Here is a 23,994-nt window from a genome sequence, read left to right on the forward strand (position 1 = left end):
TTTGGAAACATAAGAGGCCTATAATAGCAAAAGCAACTCCAGGCAACAAAGGCAAGGCAGGAAGTATCACAATCCCTGGCTTAAAATTCTACTACAAAAATACTGTGATAAAATTAGCATGGTTCTAGCAAAAAAGAAAAATATCCAGACCTTAGGATCAGTGGAACAGATTAGAAGATGCGGACACAACAACAAACACATTCAACCACCTTATCTTTGACAAAGGGACCAAATATGTTAACTGCAAGAAAGGTAGCCTCTTTAATAAATAGTGCTGGAAAAACTAGCTCCTTACGTGCTGAAGAATAAAACTAGGGCCATGTCTATCACCAGGCACTAAAATTAAAATGTTTAAAAATCTAAATATTAAAACAGAAACACTAAATCGACTGGAAGAAAAAGTAGGTAGAAATCTTGAAAATTTAAGTGTAGGCAGACAGTGCATAAACAAAACCCAATCTGCATGGGAAATACTTCAACGTACCAACAACTTAGATGTCAGGTTATTAAAAAGCTTTTGCTCATCAACAGCAATCACCAACAGAGTGAAAATACAACCCACAGAGTGAGAAAAATTTGAGCCAGTTGTCTCTCAGACTAAGGACTTCTATGTAGAACATAAAAGAACTCAAATAAATCAAGCCTCCCAAATTCAAAGACCCAATCAATAAAAAGGGATCTGAGATGAATATTCAGTTCTCAGATGAAGAAATACAAATGGAAAATAAATACACAAAAAAATGTTTAACATTTTTGGTCCTTCAAGAGATGCAAATTAAAACAACACTGAGATTCCATCTCAATGCAGAAAGAATAAGTATCATCAAGAAATCAACTGAGAACAAATGCTGATGGGGCTTTGGGCAAAAAGGAACCCTTTTCTACTGTTGGTGGTATAAGGAGCTGCTGAAGCTGGAAATACTTTGGTCCTGAGAAAACCATCTGTTTGAGACAATTCCAGTCATCAGTCGCTAGGCAACCCTGTGTCTCCCAATACTAACCTTGTCAGAAGTATAAATAAACACCCCTACTGTTATTGTTCGGTTCTTCTCCTCCCATTGAGAGAGAGAGAGCTCAACCTGACTTTAGCTTTGTCTCTTGTCTATAATTTCCTCATCCTGCCACCATTTTTTCCCTGGGACCATTGATATCTGCGTGGGTAGGGACAGGTGGGAGTGTAGACTGGTACAGTCACTGTGGAAATCAGTGTAGTGATTCCTAAAAATACTAGGATGAGAGATCCCAATTGATCTAGCTATTCCCATTTTGGGTATCTTCCTGGAAAAATCAAAAACATCATACCACAATTGTATATGTGCACCCATATTTATAGCAGCACAATTTATGATAGCTAAATCTTGGAAACTACCCAAATGTCTATCAACTGAGGAATGGATAAAAACAATCTGGTATTTTTATACAGTGGAGGACTACTCAGACTTAAACAAGAATAAACTTGAGACTTTTATAGGTAAGTGGATGCAATTTGAAACCATATTCAGAAGTGAAATAACTCAGACTCACATGTATAAATATCATATTGTCTCCCTGGTGTGAGAAACTCAAAGAGAAAATAAGGTCTAAAATGCACAATAGATATTGTGAAATGGGAAGAAATTGTTCAAAAGGAAAAAGCAACTAACACGGAGTAGACGGAAAAGGACAGAAGGAAAAAGGAAAAATGCAAGTCAGTCATACTATTAGTGTCTCTTTGTTCATTGAAAAGGAAGGCTTGTGCTAATACTGATCAGAGAAATTTCTATGTGCAAATCTGTAGTCTGAGCAACTACTTTATAGAATACAAAATACATTGTATTAACTATTGTTATTCTCCCATTATTGTGTTATGAAATTTTGTCTTACTTTTTGCCATAAATGAGGCACTGGATGCTCTTGTGTGGTGGTTAAACTGGGTAACAGGATGGTGGATAAAATATTTCACTATATTTGCAAGAAGCAACCTGAGAAACAGCCTTCCTAGGAATCTGCAGTGCAAGAGAATGACCAGCAGGGGGCAGAAGTGCTCACTCCTTTATAAAAGTTATCTTAAACATCTTCTACCTGCCTGGGGAAATCTCTGATCCTGGGGAAGAAAAAGTGTCAGTTGGAGCTTTATAATACTTTTTATTGGGAGTCTATAGTATTTAAACAGCTATTTGAGTTTGTGCAGGTTTTCTTTTATTAGTTGGAAATAGGCAATTGGACTGTGCTGTAATTGCTTATGGATGGGGTAGGTGAGAGCAGTTGAAATTAGAGAAAGGACACTGGGAATCAAGCTTGATGAACTAAGCAAATGACTTCGCACAGCACATTCTAAGGAAATAATGGGTCACGCGAGGCATCACGTTCCTCACAGCTTCAATACTCTGATATATTGTAAACAGAGCTGCATTTATTAAACTAAATCACAGCATGGCAGAAAAATTATTTCATGATGTTGAAAGCAGAATGTTCAGAGCAATTTCCCTTGGAGCTTGCTCTGCACAGAACTAGCCAACAGGTGGCAGCAAGTTCCCATCTGTTTATAGAAGTACTCTTTAAACCCTTGCCCCTGCCCAGGCAGAGCTGTGATCTTGTAAGAGGCAATGTTTGGACCATTTGTAACACTGGCCCTAAAGGACATGTTTAGGTTCATTCAACACTTTCATTTTACATTTGTGAAAGAAAAAGAGATTCTTAAAACACTGCCTTAGCTCCAGAATCTCCTCCTCTCTCCCTCTATGTCTCTTCTCTCCCTCTTTCCCCTTCTGTCTCTCTTTCTGTCCTACCAGTGCCTTCTACTCCACAGCTTCCAGCGCTGGTTTCCCCTCAGGACTGGGTTACATGGTGGTACTCGTCTGCCCTCATCTACTTACACTCACTTCCTGGTGATCTCACCTCTGTCCCTATATTTGCACCTCCAGTTCAGATTGCACCCAGAACCCCAGAATCCTATGTATGCATGTGCCTCAGGGACAGTTGTTGTTGGGAGGTCTGATGTAATCTTGAAATTTGAAGTACATTTCACTGCAAGTTCTTATTTCCACCTGCCTCCTGGTGTTGCTTCTGCCTGCCTTCCCATCTAAGGAGACATCATTGCAAATCCTCTGGTGACTCATTTCCAAACATAAGGCTGTCTTAGTTCATATCCAATATGCTAACAAACATATTTTTTGTGACTTTAAATATGACCAGAATATGTCCACTTTTTAAAACAACTGCCATCAGGTTCGGAAAAGTAAGCACATGCCGATTTGGATCATGGTATTAGAGGAACTATTTAATGTTCACTTTGTAAGCTGTCTTAAAGGCCCAAAATAGTAAACAGGTATCAACTGTCCCTATTATCAAACTCTTCATTTTTCTTGTCCTACATTTAACTTTGAAAATCCTCCAAATGCTTAGAGGATTCTCAAAAAAAGGAAGAAACTGAGCCTATTGAGATTTACCAACCATCACGAGGATGAGTGGGGTGTGAGGTATGTGCCTTCATCCTGGAAATTTTAGGTCTCAGGGTCTTATATGCCTATAAAAACCTTGGAAATAGAGATCCTTGTAGAGACTAAAGCTTTATATGACTTTGTGAAAGATAATAGAAAAAAGAGGCAAAAATTGCTCATAAACCCCATGTTCAGCTGCTGCTAACTGCTGTGAAAAATTCTCTGAGTATTTGTGTGCCCTCTTTGTATGGAAGCTATACTCCTGAATATCACCCAGTGAGGATCCTTCAACTTCTCTCAGGTCGTCCACAGCATAGGATGAAGCAGAGTCACAATTTGGATGCTCACCTTTGCCTTGCTGCATGGACCAGAGACTGAAGATTCTTTAGGCCTGGATCTGTACTCACTGTAGAGTCAGCAAGACCAAGAGCCATGTGTGACGCACCACTTCCCGATAGTCCATGGAGTTGCACGAAGCCCAAACTTGCAAGCCCAGAAGTGTTCTCTCCCCCTTTGCCTTCCTGAGGTGGGGCAGCTCTCCAGGAGCGGCAGACCGGACAATGCATGGTCACCATATTCCCACTGGATCATGACAAGATAAGAGGGAAGTGCAAGATAAAATACACATCTTACATGCTATTTCTGTATCATTAATCATTTCCGCTACATTCACTGTTGTGTGTTTGTTTTGGTTTTATTGAGTTTCGTAAAGAACAGAAGTTTTAAGGTCCAAAGTTACCTCTGGAAGCAGCTCGATCCTTCTCTCTCTGTGTCCCGTCCTCACCAGAGCTCAGGTCCCCGCAGCCCTGTTGTCTCCCTCACTCTCTGTCCTGGGCAGAGGCCTCAGCTGCAGCTTGTTGTTCTGAGTTCTTCAGCCTCTTCCTCTCACACAGAACAGACTGCTGTGCTGCTCCCCAGACAGCAGCGCACGAGGGCAGCTGGGCCTCCCCAGGCAGGGAGGTTTGTGTTCGGGGCTGTATCACTGTGGGAGGAGCATGTGAACCTTGCCAACAGTAATAAACTCCGGCGTCCTCAGCCTCCACCCTGCTGATGGTGAGTGTGAACTCTGTCCCTGACCCACTGCCACTGAACCTGTCTGAGATGCCAGAATTCCGGTTGGAAACCTGATAAATCATGCCCCGAGGAGCCTGGCCTGGCTTGTGCACCATCCAATGCAGATAGGTGTTTCCATCACTATAGAGGAGGCTCTGACTGGATCTGCAGGAGATGGAGGCCATCTCTCCAGGGCTGATGGACAGGAGTGGGGTCTGGGTCATCACAACATCTCCTGTGGATCCTAAAATGATGAAGGAGAAGTGTGAGAGCATGCACAAATATGAGCCATTTCCATAGTTTTCCCTTTTTTAAATTGTGAAGCTAAGTTATTACGTTATTTTAATATACAATGAAAACTTTCAATTTTGAGATAGCTTCCAAGGTTTCTAGTGACAGGGAACCCTCTAGAATTTCCACAGTGCTAATTTCCACAATGCTAATTTCCTGTTAATGCTAGAAAATGCTAGAAATGTAGAAGTTTTCACTAGAGGCCTGGTCCTAGTCCTTTAAGAATATCCTTCACTCACTGATCTCGCCTCGCTCATGCGTGCTTCAAGACAGCGCTGCACATCTCACAAATGGACAGAACTGACCCAGGCAGCTGTGGGACCCTGGAACTCACAATCTCACTCTTTGTCCCTCCTCATCTCCCTGTGTCCTTACCAGTGATCCAGAGCAGGAGCAGCCCCAGGAGCTGAAGAGGGAGCCTCATTTTGACAAATTGAACTGAAGAGTCCTGATCAGTGAAGGCAAAGTTAGAGCCAGCTTTTATCTCACACGTGCTTGGGAAGGTCCTCCCTGGGGGACAAAATGCAAATTCCCCGGTGGGTGCGGTGGTGTGGAAAGAGTGAGGAGCCTGGCGAGGCTTCTCATGTGAGCCCCATGGTATAAAATATCCTCTGTGTTTGGAGGAAAAGCAATAGAGCTCCATCCATGCTGCCTGCAGCAGTGGGTCCGAGGACCCCTTGGAAATTTTGGGTCTGCAGCACGGATATGGTTTTCATGTCTCTGACCATCCGGGGCAGGACTAGAGTCCCTAGGACATGAGCGTGTCCAGGTCCAATTCTCGGAAGGGAAATCTCATGCCTCTTAGCTTCCTTGAAGAGAAAGAAGCAATTCTCACTGCATGACTCCTCATTCTTAGCATTTTCTAGCATTAACAGGATGTAGCAGAGCAGTGAAGCCCTTCTGATGTAACCAGATGAGCTATCACCATTCAGAAACAAGATTAGAAATAATCTTTACCTTGACCTGGAAAGTAAATAACATAAGGGCACTAAAATTAAAAGAATATGGTATAGAGGGAAAAAAAATCTGTCTTCCACCTGGAGAGCAGTAAATCTTTTGAAGGGAAGAGGAAAAGGAGAAAAAATGCCTTACATAATAGATATGAAGTTCCTGGTAAGTAGATATTAAAATTGGTAAATATATGGTCATGCCTATCTCCATGTAGACATGTGGTGTATCAGGATACATATAGATGACATATGTATGACACACACACCAGAATTATGAAGAGTTTTCTTAAGGAAAGATTGCTCTAGGTTCCATGCAAAATCAACAAGGGATAATTTCATGCTACTCTTTTCTGAATCACCATAAGTCATCTATTTCATATCTAATCTTTCTTGTAATAGATATTAGACAGCCATGGTCCATAGTTTAAAGAAATATTAGAAATATTAAAATATCATGATTGGTTCTGGTCTTTTAAGGAATGTCTCAGTGTAACTTGAACCAGTGATTGACATTGTCCTGAGCTTTATCTAAGATGCTTACTATGGAAAGTGGGTCAATTTTAGAGTTCCTCCAAAGCTGTGAGAGAATGAAGTCATGCTGCTATCAGTCTATAAATTTGTGGTATTTTTTATGACAGCCCTGGAGGTACAGTGTACCATTTATACATTTTGGAAAGTGTGTTTGTAGAAAAATAAGTAAGTAAAGATTCTGTAATGTATACTTTTATTATAAATAAAAAGTTCTTTGGATGTATTTATCATCATTGTGTGTGTGTGTATGTGTGTGTGTGTGTGTGTGTGTGTGTTGGGGATTAAACCTAGGATATTCACACTGAGCTGCATCACCATTTCCTTTTATTCCCTTGATTTTGAGACAGGGTCTCACTGTGTTGCTAAGTTGTCCAGGTTGGGCTGCAACTTTCTATCCTCCTCCCTAAGCCCCCAGCGTGCTGGGGTTACAGGTGCACACCATCTGTCTTGGGTGACTTTATCTTCCGATCATGTATGTTCTTTCTAAACACTTCAAGAAGTTGAAAATTTCCCTTATTGAATTAGTCTGTATCCAAAGGTCCTGTTCTTTGTCTGTCTCACATGAATCAGCAGTATTAAGTGCAATGAAAGAAAATAAAATTTCATCTCATTGGAGTAGTCTGAAGGGAAAGTTCTAAAATGTAACAAAGGTAGGAGTAGACCCCAATTTGCTAGCATAAGACTTGGGCACATTTAGTCAGCTTTCATATTCTTGTCCTTGGAAATTAGGAAGTTTTCAAAACCACATGCAGTTTGACTGTGTTATATTTAAGTATCCCAGTGTCCTAGGTGAGACTTACAACAGATCATAAAAATTTATTCTAATATTTCATACCTAAGAAAATAATCGCAGCACATAATCTCCAGAAAGTAAAACAAAAGGTGATATCACACTGATTTAATGAAATATTAAAACACAAATTAACTTGCCATTAATATTTTTGGCTTGACAATAAAGATGAATCAAGTGATTCACAGTATATGTAAAATATCTTGAGATGGCAATTTTATACAGCTGATCAATGTTTTTTTCTTTATTTTCTTTCACTTTTTAAATAATATCAAGTTTATAATTTATTTTCTCAACATCTTTTCATAAGTACCAGATCAGAAGTTTGGGACCAGCCCTTTGCTCTCCAATAATTTCATTCGAGTCACTTTGTCTATTCAATATTTCATACCAAGAGTCTCTGACTTTATTGTCTGTGGACCTTCAAATATTATTTGTGAGTGTTCTTGAGGACTTTGCATGGTGGTGTCCTCCTTCAGAGGAGTTTTACTTGGGCACCTCCTCAACAAGGCTATCTTCAACCAGTTTCAAGGTTGGAAGTATTCAGTCTCACTAAAGCAGACATTTTTGGAGTGTAAATCTTTGGCACCCTTGGTCTGCACCCTTTGCTTTCAAGGAAATCTTGTTTGTCGTTTTACCTCTTCATTTCCCAATGTACTTAGAGCTCCCCTTTAACTTCAAAGTAGATGTGGGAAGGGTATTTCTATCAAGTCTTTTCTGTATACTTCACTAGGACAGAGATGTTCTGAACTATCTTAATTTCAGGCCCCACCGGAACCCCATAGAGCGAATTCTGGCCCAGTCTTGTGCTATGTGGCCCATGCACAGGTTGGAGCCTGGAGCTCCACGTCTGTTGTGTGTTTTATCCTTTCAGGATAAAAGTGACTTAGGGGCTCATGCATGTTTTTGTCAGAAAAAATTAAAAATACATTCCAAATTTATCATTTCTTTTTGTCTTTTCTCTTCTTTTCTCACCCTTTTCCTGCCTCTCTCTCCCTGCCTTCTTTCTTTGCTTGTGTCTCGTTCCCCTTTTTAGTTCTTTCTTTTGTGTGGTTTCTCCACCTTGTGTTACTAGAAGTTCAATAAGTAAAATATAATAGTCAGGTGAAAGCCTCACTCATAGCCCGGATTAAGTGGAGGAAATCATATCACTGCCTGAGGACAAGGTCTATGAGTAATCACATTCAGACAGTACTGAAGAAAAGACTAAGATATTATAAGCAGCACATATGAGGTAGACCCTCTGGTGCACGACTGACACCAAATCTAGGAACAATTTGTTTAGATGAAGGAGTCATGACATAGGTCACAGGCATAGAAAACCTACTCAGTAAATAACAGCAGAAAATTTCCCAAATCTTGGGAAAGGTGTGAATATCCCCAAAGAGGAACCACTTAAATCTCAAGTAGATATGACCAGAAAAGAACCTCCTCGAAGTCACAGCAATCCTCCTGCCTCAGCCTTACAAATGCTGGGACTGCAGGCATGTGCCACCCAAGCTGACTCTCCTTCAATTCGGAAGAATAACACTGTTTCATACAGTAATCTAGGTTTTCAGTTACATTTTTCAGGATATGAAATACCATTATTAACCACACTAATGATTTTACACATGCTGCTGAGAAATCTAATAGGTTCGCCTTTATAAGTGACTTGATGCTTCTCTCTCAGTGTTCAGGAGTAGTTCTGGACTACTGCCAGTTTTGTAATATGGCAGGAGTCAGCTTGGGTGGCACATGCCTGCAGTCCCAGCATTTGTAAGGCTGAGGCAGGAGGATTGTTGTGACTTCGAGGACAGCCTGGGCTACACAGTGAGTTCACACGAGCTTCAACTGCATAGTGAGACCCTGTCTCGAAAATAAAATAAGGACATTATGAGAGACATTCTTCACCATTATTATAGCATTACATAAGATGCTTGAAGAAGTCCTTCACAAAGAAGAGCAGAAAGATAAATACAGTCATGAGATCCAGGAAAGAATAAATCTTTCTAGAACAATAGAAAAGCAAATAAAAATAGAAAGGAATAAGACATAACTAACTCAGTAAACCATGCAGTTTATAAGATGAATAAGTGAGAAATAAGCCAATATGTCTCATCCAAATCAACCAGAAAGAAAACAGTGAAATCAGAAGCACAGTCGCACAGCTTATTGTCATAACCTTCAGTGTGGATATTTGAATTATCCAATTAAAGATGCATACTTACAATTGGATGGAAAAAACAAGATCCATCTTTGACATATGCAGGAAATGCACCTTAGCAGCAAAGATATATACTGAGTGAAGATGAGAGAATAGAGAACGACATCCCAATAAATGGAACAGAAAAACAAACTGAATTACTTAGCTATATTCATATCTGGCAAAATTGATTTTAAGTGAAAATTTCTTGGAAGAGACAAAGAGGGTTAGTACCTATTGTTAAAGGAAGCAATGCATCAAAAAATTGCAACAATTGTGAATATATAGGTAATGATCTCTGAAGAACCCATATTTATAAGACAAGCACCAGAGACATAGAGAAAGTACTAGGCCCCATATAGTGATAGTGAGCAATTTTATGACATCATTCTCACAAATAGATTGATCTTCTGGACAAAAATATCAACAAAGAAACAACAAAACTGAAATGATTTAAAGGACTTAACAGACACCTATGGAGTATTTCATCCAATAGCTGCAGAATACACACTCTTTTCATTGGAATGCACAACTTTCTTTAAAATAGAACACAATTTAGGCCATAAAGAAAATCTTGACCTACATGAAACACTGAATTCTTTTCTTTCTTCTTATCAGAACCATTCTCAGAGCTCACAGTTCATTGCAAAGAGTGGAGCAAGTACCTGTTTTTCAAAAAGTTTACTACCAAACTCTCCACGTGCCCAGGGAGGCCTGTGATCCTACATGTGAAAGAGTGTTTGGGCCACTTAGCAGCATTCACATCTAAAGGACATATATTTTTTTCTTTATCATTTTAATTTTACATTTGTAAATTAAAATGACATTCTTGACATATTGTCTCAGCTCTGGGACCTCTCACTGTCAGTTGAATTCCATCCTTGGCTGCCCCTCCATCCCAGGCTCCAGTGTTGGTTCTTTCTCATGTACTGACTTCTGCATATTGAGTAACCAGCCAGAGCCCAGTCTGCCCTCAATTGTTTGCACTGATTGTCTCTTGGTCTCACCCTGTATCCCTACATTTGCTTCCCCAGCTCAGACTACTTCCCCGAACATCCAGACTTCCACATGCGCATCAGCCTTAGGACACTGCAAGTTGGAAGTCTGGCAGCTCTTCAAATTTCTAATATGTTCTAATCCAAGCCCTGATTCCCGTCTGCATGCTAGAGTAGCTTTCAGCCCCATTTCCAGTGTCAGAAAGCATCATTGCAATTTCTCTTGTGGCTCAGGTCCCAACGCATGCTAGAGTAATTGTTGGTATGACTTTTCTTTCACACCTCATGCCCAGTGCCTCAGCAAAGTTTCTTTATTTCTGACTTGAAAACGTGACCAATGTCTTCGTGCTTTCACCATATCTACCAGTGTCTCATGACATCAGGGAAGGAAGGCTCATTATGACCCAGAAAAAACTATGAGAGGGTATTAAAATGGGGCCTCTTTTGTATTTATGTTGTAAGATGTCCCAAAGACCAATAATAACATCATAGGTTTTAACAGCCCCTATATTCCAACTCTTTCTTTCCTCCTACACTTTACCTGGGAATAGTCATGATCTTGGTGGATTTTTCCTAAAGGAAAAAACTTGGCCTATTGCAATTTCCCAGATGTCATGAAAAAGGATGGAGTTGTGGAGTGCACTGTTTAATTCAGGAGTATTAGGTTGCAACCTCTTTGTTTCCCATAGAAGATTTAAAAACAAAGGTTTTACGGCGCATAAACTCTTATACATCTTGGTGAGTACTAATGGAAGATGGAGCTTAACTCGCCATAAATTCCTTGTCCAATAGCAATCTACTGATCACTGGGAGAAATTCTCTGAGAAGTTTCTTGTCTCTTTGAATCACAGTTTTATTCATGGATTCTGTGGTATTCCTGTAACAATGCAGTCTTGTTTACTAGTCTTGTCGTCCCTGGATCCTGATGAGATCGGATTTGCATCTTGGTGCTCACCTGTGTCCACTGGATTAATGGGGAATATGTAATGAATACTTGGCCAGGATCATTACTAATCATGGTGTTAGCCCTCCACAATGCACCATTTCCCTGTCTGGCAATTGAACCAGGCCCATACTTGAGAGCCCAGAAGGGACCTCTTCAACTCTGATTCTGCCTGAGATGTCGGCCGGCTCCCGCCATGTCTGCGAATGCTGGATCTCTCTTATAACCTGAAAATGACTGTGGGTACACAGATATGCATGTGTCAAAATCAATATAAATATATATTGAGAGTGTGGTTTTCATAAATGTAAAATTTACCCCTATCCACTTTCCTAAAAAGAAAAAAGTTCTGCGATATTCTCTAGCCCTGAGCTTCTTGGAAGCAAATAGAAAGACAACAATAATAAGTTACACATTACTTATCTGGGAAAAATTCCTGTTCTTATATCTGGCTAATGGTTTCCTTTTTTTAAAGATTTTTTTTATTTTAAAGAGAATTAAACAAAAATAACAAAATAACAATATAAACAAAGCAAAAACAATAAAATTGATACAGGGTTTCAAAACAGAATCATAGGAATTAACAGTGGTTGGTATATTACGTATTGTTATCATAAACGAAGTTGCTCAGATTACCAGCTGTAAGAATGCAAGATTGATCAAACCATTAAAGAGAATAAAAAATAATAAAAACATTAGAAATGATACAGAACTTCACTAGACAAGCTGGTAGGAATTCACCAATGATTGTTATAGTGCATATTGTTGTCTTCGTTAGTTGTCCAGATTATCAGATATAAGCATGCAAAATTGGTCAAAAAATTTAAGCATTAACTACTCCTTTCAATAAAGCATAAGGCAACAGCAGTACAGTTATCCCAGCTATCCTTCTGTATATATGTGTATGTTTCCCTTCTTTCTTTCTTTTTCTCCTTTCTCTCATCCCAGCTGTTTGCCTAATGGTTTTCTAGTACCAATGTTGAAGATCATTTCTGTCCTGGGCATTTCATGGGAGATGTGAAGCACTGGCTTGAACAATATTCTCAATTATAATTTCATAGAAATTTCAAAAAGAGGGTTCATATGATCCTTTCTTGTACAAATGGGGACGGTGTATAGACAGTATTAAACGCTGAGGCTGGAGTTTGGCCTGGGGCTCAGGTGCACGATCTATCCCATGGCCTCAGCAGGTGTCCTGCTAGGAGTTAGCTTTGGCGACGTCACCGGCGTTGCTGACGCACCTTAGTCTTGTGTGCTCATGAAGGTCCTGATGCTATGTGGTGCTGAGTAGACTCTTGTGTGAGCTGATGTCTCCATTTGCAACCAGAAAACTTGAGCATCCTGGTAAGTTAAGGCTGGAAGATGTCACTCTTGGGCCAGCAGTGTTCTTCCCTGTGGAGGAGGGATGGAAGTCACTTCAGAGAAGGATTTGAACCCAAACTCTTCATCCTGGGTAAGTCAGCGATATTTTCCCAATGCTGTAATTTTTTATTTGATGGTAAGACTCACCCATCTCTCATGTGAATGACAAAATAATAATAATAAAAAAGCTTTCTCCCCCAAAACAAAAGGATAGCATCTCTACTGGAGCACAGGTCCTAGCAGCTCTGTTGTTTTCTTCACTCTTAGCGCTGGGTGGAGGCCTCTGGTTGAATTTGTTGTTCCGAGTTCTTCAACCTCTTCCTCTCAAGGGATGGAGAGTCTCTGCCCTGCTGCACAGCAGTGCACGAGGGCAGCTGGGCCTCTCCAGGCAGGGAGGTTTTTGTTCAGGACTGTATCACTGTGGAAGAAGGTTCGTACCTTGACAGCAGTAATAAACTCCAGTATCCTCAGCCTCCACCCTGCTGATTGTGAGTGTGAAATCTGTGCCTGACCCACTGCCGCTGAACCTGTCTGGGACCCAAGAGTCCCGGTTGGAAACCTCATAAATCATGCGCTGTGGAGCCTGGCCTGGCTTGTGCACCAGCCAATTCAAATAGGTTTTTCCATCACTATGTACGAGGCTCTCACTGGACTTGCAGGTGATGGAGGCCGTCTCTCCAGGGCTGACGGACAGAGAGAGTGGGGTCTGGGTCATCACAATATCTCCTGTGGATCCTAAAATGATGACAGACAAGTGTGAGATCATGGACAAACCCCGTGAGTCATTTTCATAGTTTTCCCTTTTCCGTATATATCAGGCTAAATTATTTTTGTCATTTTGACTTGTGTACAAAAACACTGAATTTTAAGAATGGGCCCCTAGGTAAGGAGCCACAGGAAACCCATAGAGTTCACCTGCATCATCCCTGTCTTTCTGTGTAAAGTCATCATCAGAGAATAGAGGTCTTGTTCCCTCTGGAATCATCCTCACCCCTGCAGGCCCAGCCCTCCCACATCCATGCAGCAGGCCAAGTGCACACATCTCACTGTGTTCTGAGCACAGATGGGCAGCAGAGGGCATCCAGAGCTCACCTCTTACCCCATCTCCCCTCTTAAGCTCCCCTTGTCCTTACCAGGGAGGCAGAGCATCAGCAGCCCCAGAAGCTGAGCAGGGAGCCTCATTTTGAGAAGCTGAACTGGGGAGTCCTAATCACTCAAGGCCAGTTGAGAGCTGAGCCTTTATCTCTGAGTGTCATAGGCAGTTCCTCCCTGAGGAACAAAATGCAAATTGCCTGGGGGGGTGCAGGGGTGTGGAAAGAGTGGAGGGCATGGCAGGAGGCCTCTCCTGTGAGCCGGGTGATAGAAAATATGCTCTGCATTTGGAGGGAACCAATAAAGTCCCTGCTATCTGCAGCAGTGGATGCGAGGACCCCAATGGGAGATTCTGCATCTGCCGCAGGAGCAGGACTGCCATGTTCCTGTCCCCTAAGGCAGCATGCAGACCCTAGGGCATGCACATATGTGTTCAGATCAGTCTCTGGGGGGGGGGGGAAGCCCACCCTGCTCCACCTCCTCCCTAGGTTGAAAGGAAAAAAAAAACCTCACAAATGGTGATCTTCAGAGATTTCCACCACCAGCAGCATGGAGTGGAGCTGGTAAAGATTTGGCCACTACTGTTTCCATGTGAACTTTATGAGTATTAGAAGCACGTTAGAAATTTTTTTCCCTGAATATGGTGATTAAACTGGATTAAGGCTCTCATGTTGAAAGAAATTAGCAGGAATAAAATGTGTGCTTCTTTCAGATAAATACCCTATAACCTTATGGAATTCAAGGGGGAAAGCTGACCAAGTTATGCTTCATGTAATGAATATACAATTGGTGATATCCTTTTCAAATTTGTGAATAATCTGTCATATTTATCTCCACACGTTTGTGTATCAAATTATACACATTTAAGTGTGAATCCTAATAAACATACTTGTATGTAAATGTATGTATCCATACGTAAATATGTAAATCTGTATATACATCCCCATACACAGCACATTAATAAAAATATTTCTTAAGGGAAGACTTGAATAGAATGAAGGGAAGAATTGAAGTATTGTACAGAATGAAGGAGGTGTAATTTTATACTATTGTTTTCTAAATGATTAGAAAAAATCCTATTCATATGTATTTTTATTGTCCTAGCAGCAGTCCATATTTTATTAATTAATCAACTTTGACTTTTTGAGACAGGGCATTGTTGCAGAGTTGAGACTGGCCTTGAACTCACTATGTGGCTTAGACTGGCCTGGAACTTTCAGTGATCCTCCTGCCTCGGCCACCAGAGTGCTGGGATTATAGGTGTGCGCCCCTATGCCTGGCTTACAATCCCTATTTAAGAGAAGATTCCTTATTTAGAACATCAGGACTGAATCTGGTCTTTTCAGTGTTTCTGTGCCGTTCAAATGAATGACCAGCTTCAGCCAAGAGGATCCTAAGGAAGTGTGTTGGGTCGGATCTGCTCAGGGACGTTAATGTCAGCTTGCTTCCTCCAAAGCCATGAGGAGAAACCCTGCTGTGAAAGCCTGAAGTTTATGATATTTTGTTTTAAATGACAGTCCAAGAACTCCAGCTCATCCATTCAAAACTATAGAAGCTTTGTGGGAAAATCAATATCCTCTCATGTTTGCCTTCATTATAATTGCAGCACTGCAAATATTTCACTCTTCCCTTCTTCTATGTCTCCTTCTTCCTCTTTTCTCCTTTACTTGGGTTTGGACCCATAACCTTCACAGTAAGCTGTATCCCCAGCCCCTTTTATTAGTATTCTTAAAATTTTGAGATAAGGTCTCCTTAAGTCAATAAGTTGGTCAATTTAGGCTGACACTTGCCATCCTCCTGCCTCAGCCTCCCAGAATTCACGGTTGACAGGCATGTGTGATCTGGCTTGGATGTCTTTCTCTTCTGAGTGTTTACGTTCTCTGTGAGCACTTTGAAAAGGTGATATGATTACATGTCTGGTGTTTCTGATTTGCTTTTTGTTCCTTTTAAAATTGTGTAAGATTTTATCCATGCACTTTTGCAGCACACGACGGTTGCATTCATTGTGGGGAACTGGAACATGTGCGTGACACATCTTAACTCTTCTCACTTCCTCATTTTTAGATTCTTAGGAGTCTGTTCTTCATCTGTCTAACCTGAGTTCACAGTGGCGAGTAACATGAAAGAAAATGAGCCGGAGGTCATTGAAACAGGCACACAGCAAGGTTCTAGTCTCACAAAGATGTAGAGAAGATAGGAGAACTTGATGGAAAATAACTCGGACACACTCAGTCAGCTTTCATATTCTTGTCCTGGGAAATGAAGTAGTTTCTGGATCCATGTACAGTTGGGCTGTGTTACATTATGATATTTGAACAGTCTTGGGTAAAATTTGAATCAGATTTTAAGAATTTGTAGCGTGTTATCTACTGAAAGCAAAATAAAAGGGGAGCTCATATTAATGAAATCAAACATGTATTTTATCAAGAATATTACCAAAGATGCTAAATTTTCAAGACCAATTGTACAATTTACACTGCCTGCAAAATATCCCATGATGTCAGTTATGTATGGTTGGTTAATGATATTGTTTTGTTTCCTTCACTTTTTTGTTTGTAATTCATTTCTTCAAGATGTTTTTATAACCCTCCAAATCTGCATTCTAGGTGGAACCTGTTGCTCTGTATAATTTCTACTGTTTTCATGCATAATCTAAATATCTATTTTTTTTTCCCCGATTCTGGGAATCAAACTCACGACCTTGCATTTGCCAGGCAGGTGCTGTGCCACTGAGCTAAATCCCCAGCCCCTCCATTTGTTTATGAATGCCTGGAATCTCTGACTTTGTGGTCTGTGACCCTGAAAATATTGTTTGTAAAGCTATTTACATTGTGAGTTATTACTGAATGATATTCATTATTTCTTGTCATTGCACTTTTATTTTCTGTTGCTGATTTCTTTATCTTTTCCTTTTGATTGAGTTCTCACTTTTTAGTGCTGATCTACTAGTCATGAGTTTCTTAAAGGGCTCTTTGTTGTGGAAATTCTTTATTTCTCCCTAAATTTTGAAAGATGTTTTGGTAGGATGTTATAACGTGCATTGAAAGTGTTTGTTTGTTTGTTTGTTTTTCTTTTCCTTTTTGGATTTGATACACTCTTCCAAGCTCTCCTGACTTTAAATCTTGTGTTGAGAAATCTGCTGTTATTCTGATGGGTCTGTTTTTATATGTTACTTAATATTTCACTCTAATGGCTTTCAGTATTCTTTCTTTGTTCTGATGTTCTTGGATTTTTCTAATACATGTCGTAGAGAGATTCTTTTCTGGTCATATCTGCTTGGAGTTTTAAATGCATTATTATCTGGATGTCATTTCAATCTCTGGATTTGAAAGTGTTCTGCAGTAGTTTTGGAGAATAAATTTTTTATACCTTTCCTTCCCTCTGCAGCCCTTCATTGACTTCCACAATTCTTAGTTGTGTCATGTAGAGGCATCTGTGAGCTCTCAGATCAACTTCTCTTTTTTGTTGTTTCAAGGAGAATCACTAAGTCATTGACTGGATCATTCTTCTCCTAAATTCTGATGTTTCTGTTCTGATTGGTCCTGTCTACCAGTCTGACTTTTAGTTGTGTTCTTCATTTCAAGGACTTGTGCTTTATTTTTTTTTTTTAATACCATAAATTCTTTTCTACCCTGTTCATTTGTATCTTGAATTGTCTTATTCAATTCAAGCAGTTGTCCCTGATTTCTTTAAGCTTGTTGAGCACCTTGTTAATTAAAACTTTCATCTGTTTATTTACATCTTCTTTCAGTTCATTGAACATTGTATGCAGTTTCTTTTTTGATCTCAAACACTGAGCCATTATCTTTATGAGTTTTTTCCTGGATACTTCCTCCACGTTATTGCCTGTCAGATAGCATTAGGGAAGTTATAAAAATTTGAGGCATTCAGTTTCTTGTTTTTCATTAATACTGCCAGGGAATAATGGTGAGCTGAGCTAGAAAGAACTGCTGGTAGAGATTCCTAGCCCTGAACTGCAAACAGAGGACAGTTACTGGTAATATTTGCCAGCAAAGAACCAATCATATATATGTATATAATGCAGAGGTAGTTTATCAAGTGTTGTGCCCTTACAATAACCCAGGAGTACAAAAGATCAGAAACGGTAGAGAAAAGCCTCTAAGATACAAGATAAAAAGGATTTAACAATAAATCAAAGAGGAATAATTGAGAGAAACAGGAGACTGAAAAGAAACAAAGTCTGAGAGAAGAAATCAGTGCTTGATGATATTATTTTTAAATGCATAAAAAGGGGGAGAGGGAAGGGGGATTTGACAGGATCCATGTGAGAGTAGAGGGAAAGGAGGAAAGGGGAAGATTTATGCGTACAAAAGTAGTGCAGTCTTTACAGAGACTCCATCCAATTTATAAACTGGAAGAAAACCTATGTTAAAAAACCTAGGTAACAAATTTTGGTGAAGGAGAACTTGACAGCCCACTGTAAAACATTTTAGAAAACCACATTTAAAACTCATTTGCAGTTGTTTATAAACAGATACCCCTCACATGCCCCCTAAAATAGAATAAACCAGAAAGACTAAGTTTAATACCGGGTTCTATATACAAAAAATGGGGAGGAGGGCACTGTGCAGTGTGTGAGGGGAGGGGAAGGGGTAAGAGAATGGGGGAGAGACCTAAGTAGATCCTGAAAGAAGAAAGAAGGAGGTGGAGCACAGTTCATGACCCAACTAATACTATATCAGCAACACTATAAAACAACCCTTGGTGAGGAGGAGCCTAATGTGATGTGTTAAAACTCTATGGCACTCAGATTACTCTTAATGGCTTATGTATAAAAGAGAGGAGTAGGTAGAAAGGGAGAGGCAAAAATAAGTACAAAATCTAAGATGGAAGAGCTGATAGATAGGAGAAGGTGTAAGGGGAAAATAATTCAGTAAGGAAAGGATGAGATTGTGGATGGGAGGTGATAAAAGAGAGAGGGACAGCATATCCAGCTGCTGAACCAAAATCCAACCGAGATTAGATAGCATCCAGAAATACCCTCTGAAGGGGGCACATGTGATGTAACTACTTGGAGCTTTACCAGCAACAGTGGATTTGTACAAATAGGTAGAACCACAGAGCCAAGTATACAAGGGCCTGGCACTCAATAGATCAAGTTTAAAGAAGAAGAAAACACACACACACACACACACACACACACACACACACACACACACACACAGAGGCACACTGGAAATACTAGTGTTAGGCTGCAATGCTTGGGAGCTGCTGGTGACCTCCGAACTCGCACAGATCCCCACCGTTGCTCCCACTAACAGGAGGCAAACAGGTTCCCAGCTGCGATTCTGCTGCAGGGTCTGCTGTTTCCTCAGCCAGGTTCCCTCGCGCTGCTGCCTGTGCTCTGTGCGCAGTCTCGTCCGGGTTCTGCTCGGCCTCCCCGTGGCTGGCAACCTCACTGGTCCCCGGTGGTCAGGCAGGAGGTGAGAACCCCACCCTTGTACGCCGTTCTGAGGACTTCTCTCTGTCCCTTTACTCCTTCTTGCCGGTTCCAATTAGGCCAGGAGTGTAATGGTTTCTGTGGGCCGGCAGGAGGTAATCTCTACAGTCACGGAGCTGGACTGTTTTCTCCACTTCCACTGGTTGCTTGTCCAGGATTTTCAGCTTTACAGTCTCTCTGCAGCCTATAAATTTAGTGGTATTTAGGGGTCTGGAGAAAAGAGCCCTCCTGCATGGAATTTAGAAGCATTTGAGGGATGCAAGCTGGGTTGCATTGCACAGTGGTGGGAGAGCGCTTGATCTGGCACTGCTTAGGGTGTTTTCTCCACCCTGGCACCCCACATGTCACACTCACTGCATGGCCCTGTGGTTCTGTCTCAGGGATTTCTCAGTGCCTGTTGCTGGGTCCCTAAGTAGGATGGTGGGTTTGTCTCCGTCCCTCGGGATCCCTGGTCCTACCTCGGTCTCTGCTGTCCTTCTGATTCTCTGACTTGCAGTTGCTTTAGTGCCCTGACCTGAGGCAGCCCTCCCTCGAACAGCTTACTCAGGGGGCTCTGTCTCCGGGTGAGTTAGACAGGAGGGCATTGGGCGACAGCTGCTAGTCTGGGCACCAGTGAGTCAGGAGGCTCTGATAAGTCCCTGCAGTTGCCCTGTTCCTGAAAACAGACTGAACACAGGAAGAAATGGCACCAAGAAGGTTTAGGATGCAGTTTATTACATGTGTGAGCCTGACTGAGAGATTTCTCAGAGTCAGAGGGCAAGCAGGGAGGTACAGAGACCAATTCAGTGCATTATGATTGGAGGATTGAGTGACATAACAGGTTGCCAAGATTGCCAAGGGAGTTTAAACATCTCAAGTTACATTGCAAGGCCATCAGTTAAACAAGCATGGCTATACAATGGGAGAAATGTCCAGGCTTGTTGGACATGTCCATCTAGTTTTAGCAGGCATTGCTGGCAAGCTTTTATGTAAAATTTTAATTTCCCTTTCAACCCTAGGTAACTGGTTTCTACTGAGCACAGTCCTTTTTAAAGAACAGGATGCCCTGGCATAATTCAGAGTAGATACTTTTCTTCTCTCCTTCCAAATTATGGGGCCATTTACTCTGAGATCCTTGTTGCTCTCTGGGAGGTAAAACTCACAAGAATGTGAGGTTCCCCTGTGACTGGTTAAGTAACAAGACAGAAGTACAAGTTTAAATACAAACGTTATAGGCCTTTCACATAATTTTCTTTTTATTCATTATTTCAAGTAAAATCATTTTTGCATGTTTCCTATTTGATTTATTTTCTAAGTTTAATAAAATCCCTGGAATTTGCAGGCACAGAAGGAACCTGCGAAGTCCCCCTCACTATCCGCCTTTCTTTTCAGTCTTCGCCAGAGCACAGGTCCTTGTCACTTATGGGCTCTTCTCACTTGGTCTCATCTACTTACTCTGCAGACACCAGGTCGTCTCTCTTTCCTGCCGCATTTGCCATGCCAAGGCCACTGCAGGTGACAAAGCCATTGACGGGTTGTGCTTGGTCGTAGCTGAGGTGGCGGTGAGATACGGGCCTTAGTGACAACTTGTTGCTCTCAGTGCATCAGCCTCTTCCCCTTTCCTGCCCCAGACAACCTGCTGTGCTGCTCCCCAGACAAGAAACACCCCAGAGCAGTGGTCCAGCCGCAGCAGGAGGTTTGTGTTGGACTCTAACACCACGGGAAGCACTTCTGGGCTTTGCACGCAGTAATAAACTCCAACCTCCTCAGCTTCCACGCTGCTGATTCTGAGTGTATAATCTGTCCCTGACCCACCGCCACTGCACCGCTCTGAGACCCAAAAGTGCTGCTTAAAAATCTTATAAATCATATGCTGTGGAGGGTGGCCTGGCATGTGTAGAAAGCAATTTGAGTAGCTGCTTCCATCACTATGTTGGAGGCTCTGCCTGACTGGCAGGAGATGGAGGCCGGGTCTCCAGTCGTGATGGGCAGAGAGAGTAGATTCTGGGTCATCCCAATAACCCAGTATATCCCAAAATAGTGAAGAAGGGTTAGTTCATTTTCATAATTTTCTGTCATTTGTACATTTCAAGCTAAATTATTTTTGTGATTTTGAGATATAAAGAAAAAAATTCAGTGTTTAAGTGAGAGCAAGTTTTGCAGTGAAAAAGGACCCCCTAGATTTATTTGTAAATATCACCCCCAATTTCTATGTGCCAGCCTTCACCACATCCCAGGCCCTTGCTATTTCCGGATTCATCCTCCCTCTCATGGATCTGAATGTCACACGCCCATCCTGGAGGACGAGACCTGCACCCCTCACATGTGGACGGAACAGACATGGGCAACAGTGCATCCCCAGAGCTCCCCCTCCCACCCCATTCCCCTTCCTCATCTCCCTCTGTCCTCACCAGTGTTTCAGAGTGTTAGCAGCCCAGGAACTGAGCAGAGAGCCTGAGGTTGAGAAGTTAAACTGAAGAATTCTTATCAGTCAAGCGAAGTTAGTGCACAGCCTTTGTGTCGAACTGGCAAAAATGACCCCCCCCCATGACACTATGCAAATCCCCTGATGGATGCAAGCATGTGGGGAGAGGCAAGAGCAGGGTGGGAGGCCTCTTTTTGAACCAAGTGATGCACAGCATTGTCCCTGTCTGGAGGAATGCCAATAGGAACAAAACCCACATTTTCTGCAGCAATGCACAGAAGGCCCACAGTGTGAAAGTGGGATCTGTAGGGGAGATACAGCACACCTTGCCCTAACCCCTAAAGGCAGTTCCAGAGTCCAGACCATGTGGTGTGTGTGAAAGTCAGTCTGTGGGAGTGGAAAGACCACTCTGCTTGACTCTTCTCTGCCTAGAAAGAGAAAAACACAGCTCCCACCTCACAAGCGTTGATCTTCTGAGTTTTATACTATTAGGATTACGGTGTGGAGCTAGCAAACAGCTTCTGGTATCTGTTGTTACCAAGTGCAGTGGAAGAATGTAAGAAACACGATCTGTGTAGTCTTTTCCTAGACCTTTTGTTTAAGCACAAAAAGGGCACTCAAGTGAAAAGGACTTGGCAAGGGCAAAAATTCTATGTTTTTCACCTGGAGAAAATTATTCCTTAGGTAAGAGAACATGGGGGCTGGGGATTTAGCTCAGTGGCAAAAGCGCCTGCCTGGCAAGCGCAAGGTCGTGAGTTCGGTTCCCGGTACCGGAGAAAAACCAAAAAAAAAAAAAAAAAAAAGAACATGAAATTTCTGGCAATTAGTTTCTATACATTGGTGAGTGTTCTGTCATACTCATGTCTTTCTCTTCATATCCGATTCATTAGAACATCTTGAAGGGAAGAATTCCCTTGAGATCATTGCACAAAAGAACTACTTATAATCTTATACTCATTTTATTTTTCTGAAAAGCGTAGAGAAGTTCTTCCTGTTTCTACTTATCCTTTGTGTGGATATTGGGCATCCACTGTCATGGGTCCACAGAGCAAAAGGAGATTCCACATGTTGCCAGAGCCAGAATGAGGCAAGTGTTTTAATATTTGAGGAAAATATGCTTCTATGCCTGACGTTTTCCGGGGCCTCCATTCAAAGTGATCACTATGGCAAAGGTGCTTGATCAGAGCTGCTCGGGGACTCACTGTGGACTTCTGGTCCCCAGTGCTGGGAAAAGACAAACACTTTGCTTTCAGTCCAAAATGTTATTGCAGTTTTCTATGATATCTCAAGGAATCAACACATCCAGTGTGCATTGTGGAAACTCAGTTTATGAGAATAAGTAAAAAATATTGTCATGTTTCCTGTAATTACAAATAAAATAAAATAAAATGTGGATTTTTAATTGTCTGAGTCTGTATGTTCTAATTATGAGAAGCAGTCATGTTTACATGATATTCTAGATATTTAAGACCTTATTCTATCTGCTTAAATTGAGTAATTATAAATGAAATGAAAGAAATTCATGCTCTTTAAAGCAGAAAGAAAGCCAATTTATAAATTTAAACAAAGATGTAGGAAAAATAATAACTTGTTAAGACTGGATTTGGGCAGATTTACCCATCTTTCATATTCTTGTGCTTGGAGCTGAGGAACTTCCTTAAACCACAGGCTATTTTTCTCTGTCATATTATAGTACCTGAGTAGTTCTAAGTGAAACTTCAATTGGAGTATGAGTTCAATAGTTTATTTATCAGAAAAATATTGCAGAAAATGATCTATTCAAAACAAAATAAATGGTCAGACCAAACTGATTAAGTGGGAAAACTGAAACACAACTTTGGTTGTCAATACTAGTTCTGGCTTAATGGTAAAGTTTTGAGATTAGTTTAACACTTTGTGTTGGACACAATATTCTCTGAGGTGCCAATTATATACACTTGCCCAATCTTCTCTGAACTTTTATAGTTTCCTGTATTTTGCACGCAGTCTTGTTTTGTTCTCTCTCCATTTCCCAATTTACTTAGAGCCAATTTTTAGTTCCTAGTTGTGGGAAGGACAGGTTGCAGTTTCCCTTTGATTCACAATTCTTATCCTCAGGTTAAATTAAGGTCCTACAGCATTCAAAGAATGAATTCTTAACCTGTCTTCCAGCTTTCCTCCCACAGGTGGGGGGTGGAAACTGGATCTCACGTGTTTCCTGTGTTCTGCAGTAGCTTGAGGTAAAAGGCAGCTTGGGATTTCAGAGACATTTGTTCCAAGAGTCAAAAGTTTGCCTTGAAGTTAGCATCCGTTTGTGTTTCCCTTTCTTCTCATCATATCTTTCCTCCATTAGCTCATTCTCCATTCATTCCTTCCTCTCGCTTCCCCTTTGTCTTTTTTGTTTTTGCTTTTCTAGCACGTTTTAGTATTTCACCAAAAGTGTTAATATACGGTAGCTTGCCTATGATTTCTGTAAAACTAAACCCCCATTTCAATACATTGTTGACTTACAATTAAGGCCTTTCATGATGCCATCTAG

General features: G+C 41.2%; 2 gene segments (V, D, J or C); both read right to left on the reverse strand.

The window, feature by feature from the left end:
- Positions 1 to 4,165: 4,165 nt before the first annotated feature.
- On the reverse strand, positions 4,166 to 5,252 carry LOC102006449. The segment is given in 2 exon segments: positions 4,166 to 4,716; positions 5,139 to 5,252. Coding segments are annotated over 2 exon segments (528 nt in total).
- Positions 5,253 to 12,934: 7,682 nt separating this feature from the next.
- LOC102006119 lies at positions 12,935 to 13,504 on the reverse strand. The segment is given in 2 exon segments: positions 12,935 to 13,254; positions 13,435 to 13,504. Coding segments are annotated over 2 exon segments (390 nt in total).
- Between the last annotated feature and the right edge of the window lie 10,490 nt (positions 13,505 to 23,994).

The sequence above is a fragment of the Chinchilla lanigera genome, unplaced genomic scaffold (genome assembly GCF_000276665.1).
Source record: "Chinchilla lanigera isolate Chin_1 unplaced genomic scaffold, ChiLan1.0 scaffold00069, whole genome shotgun sequence".
Lineage (NCBI taxonomy): Eukaryota > Metazoa > Chordata > Mammalia > Rodentia > Chinchillidae > Chinchilla > Chinchilla lanigera.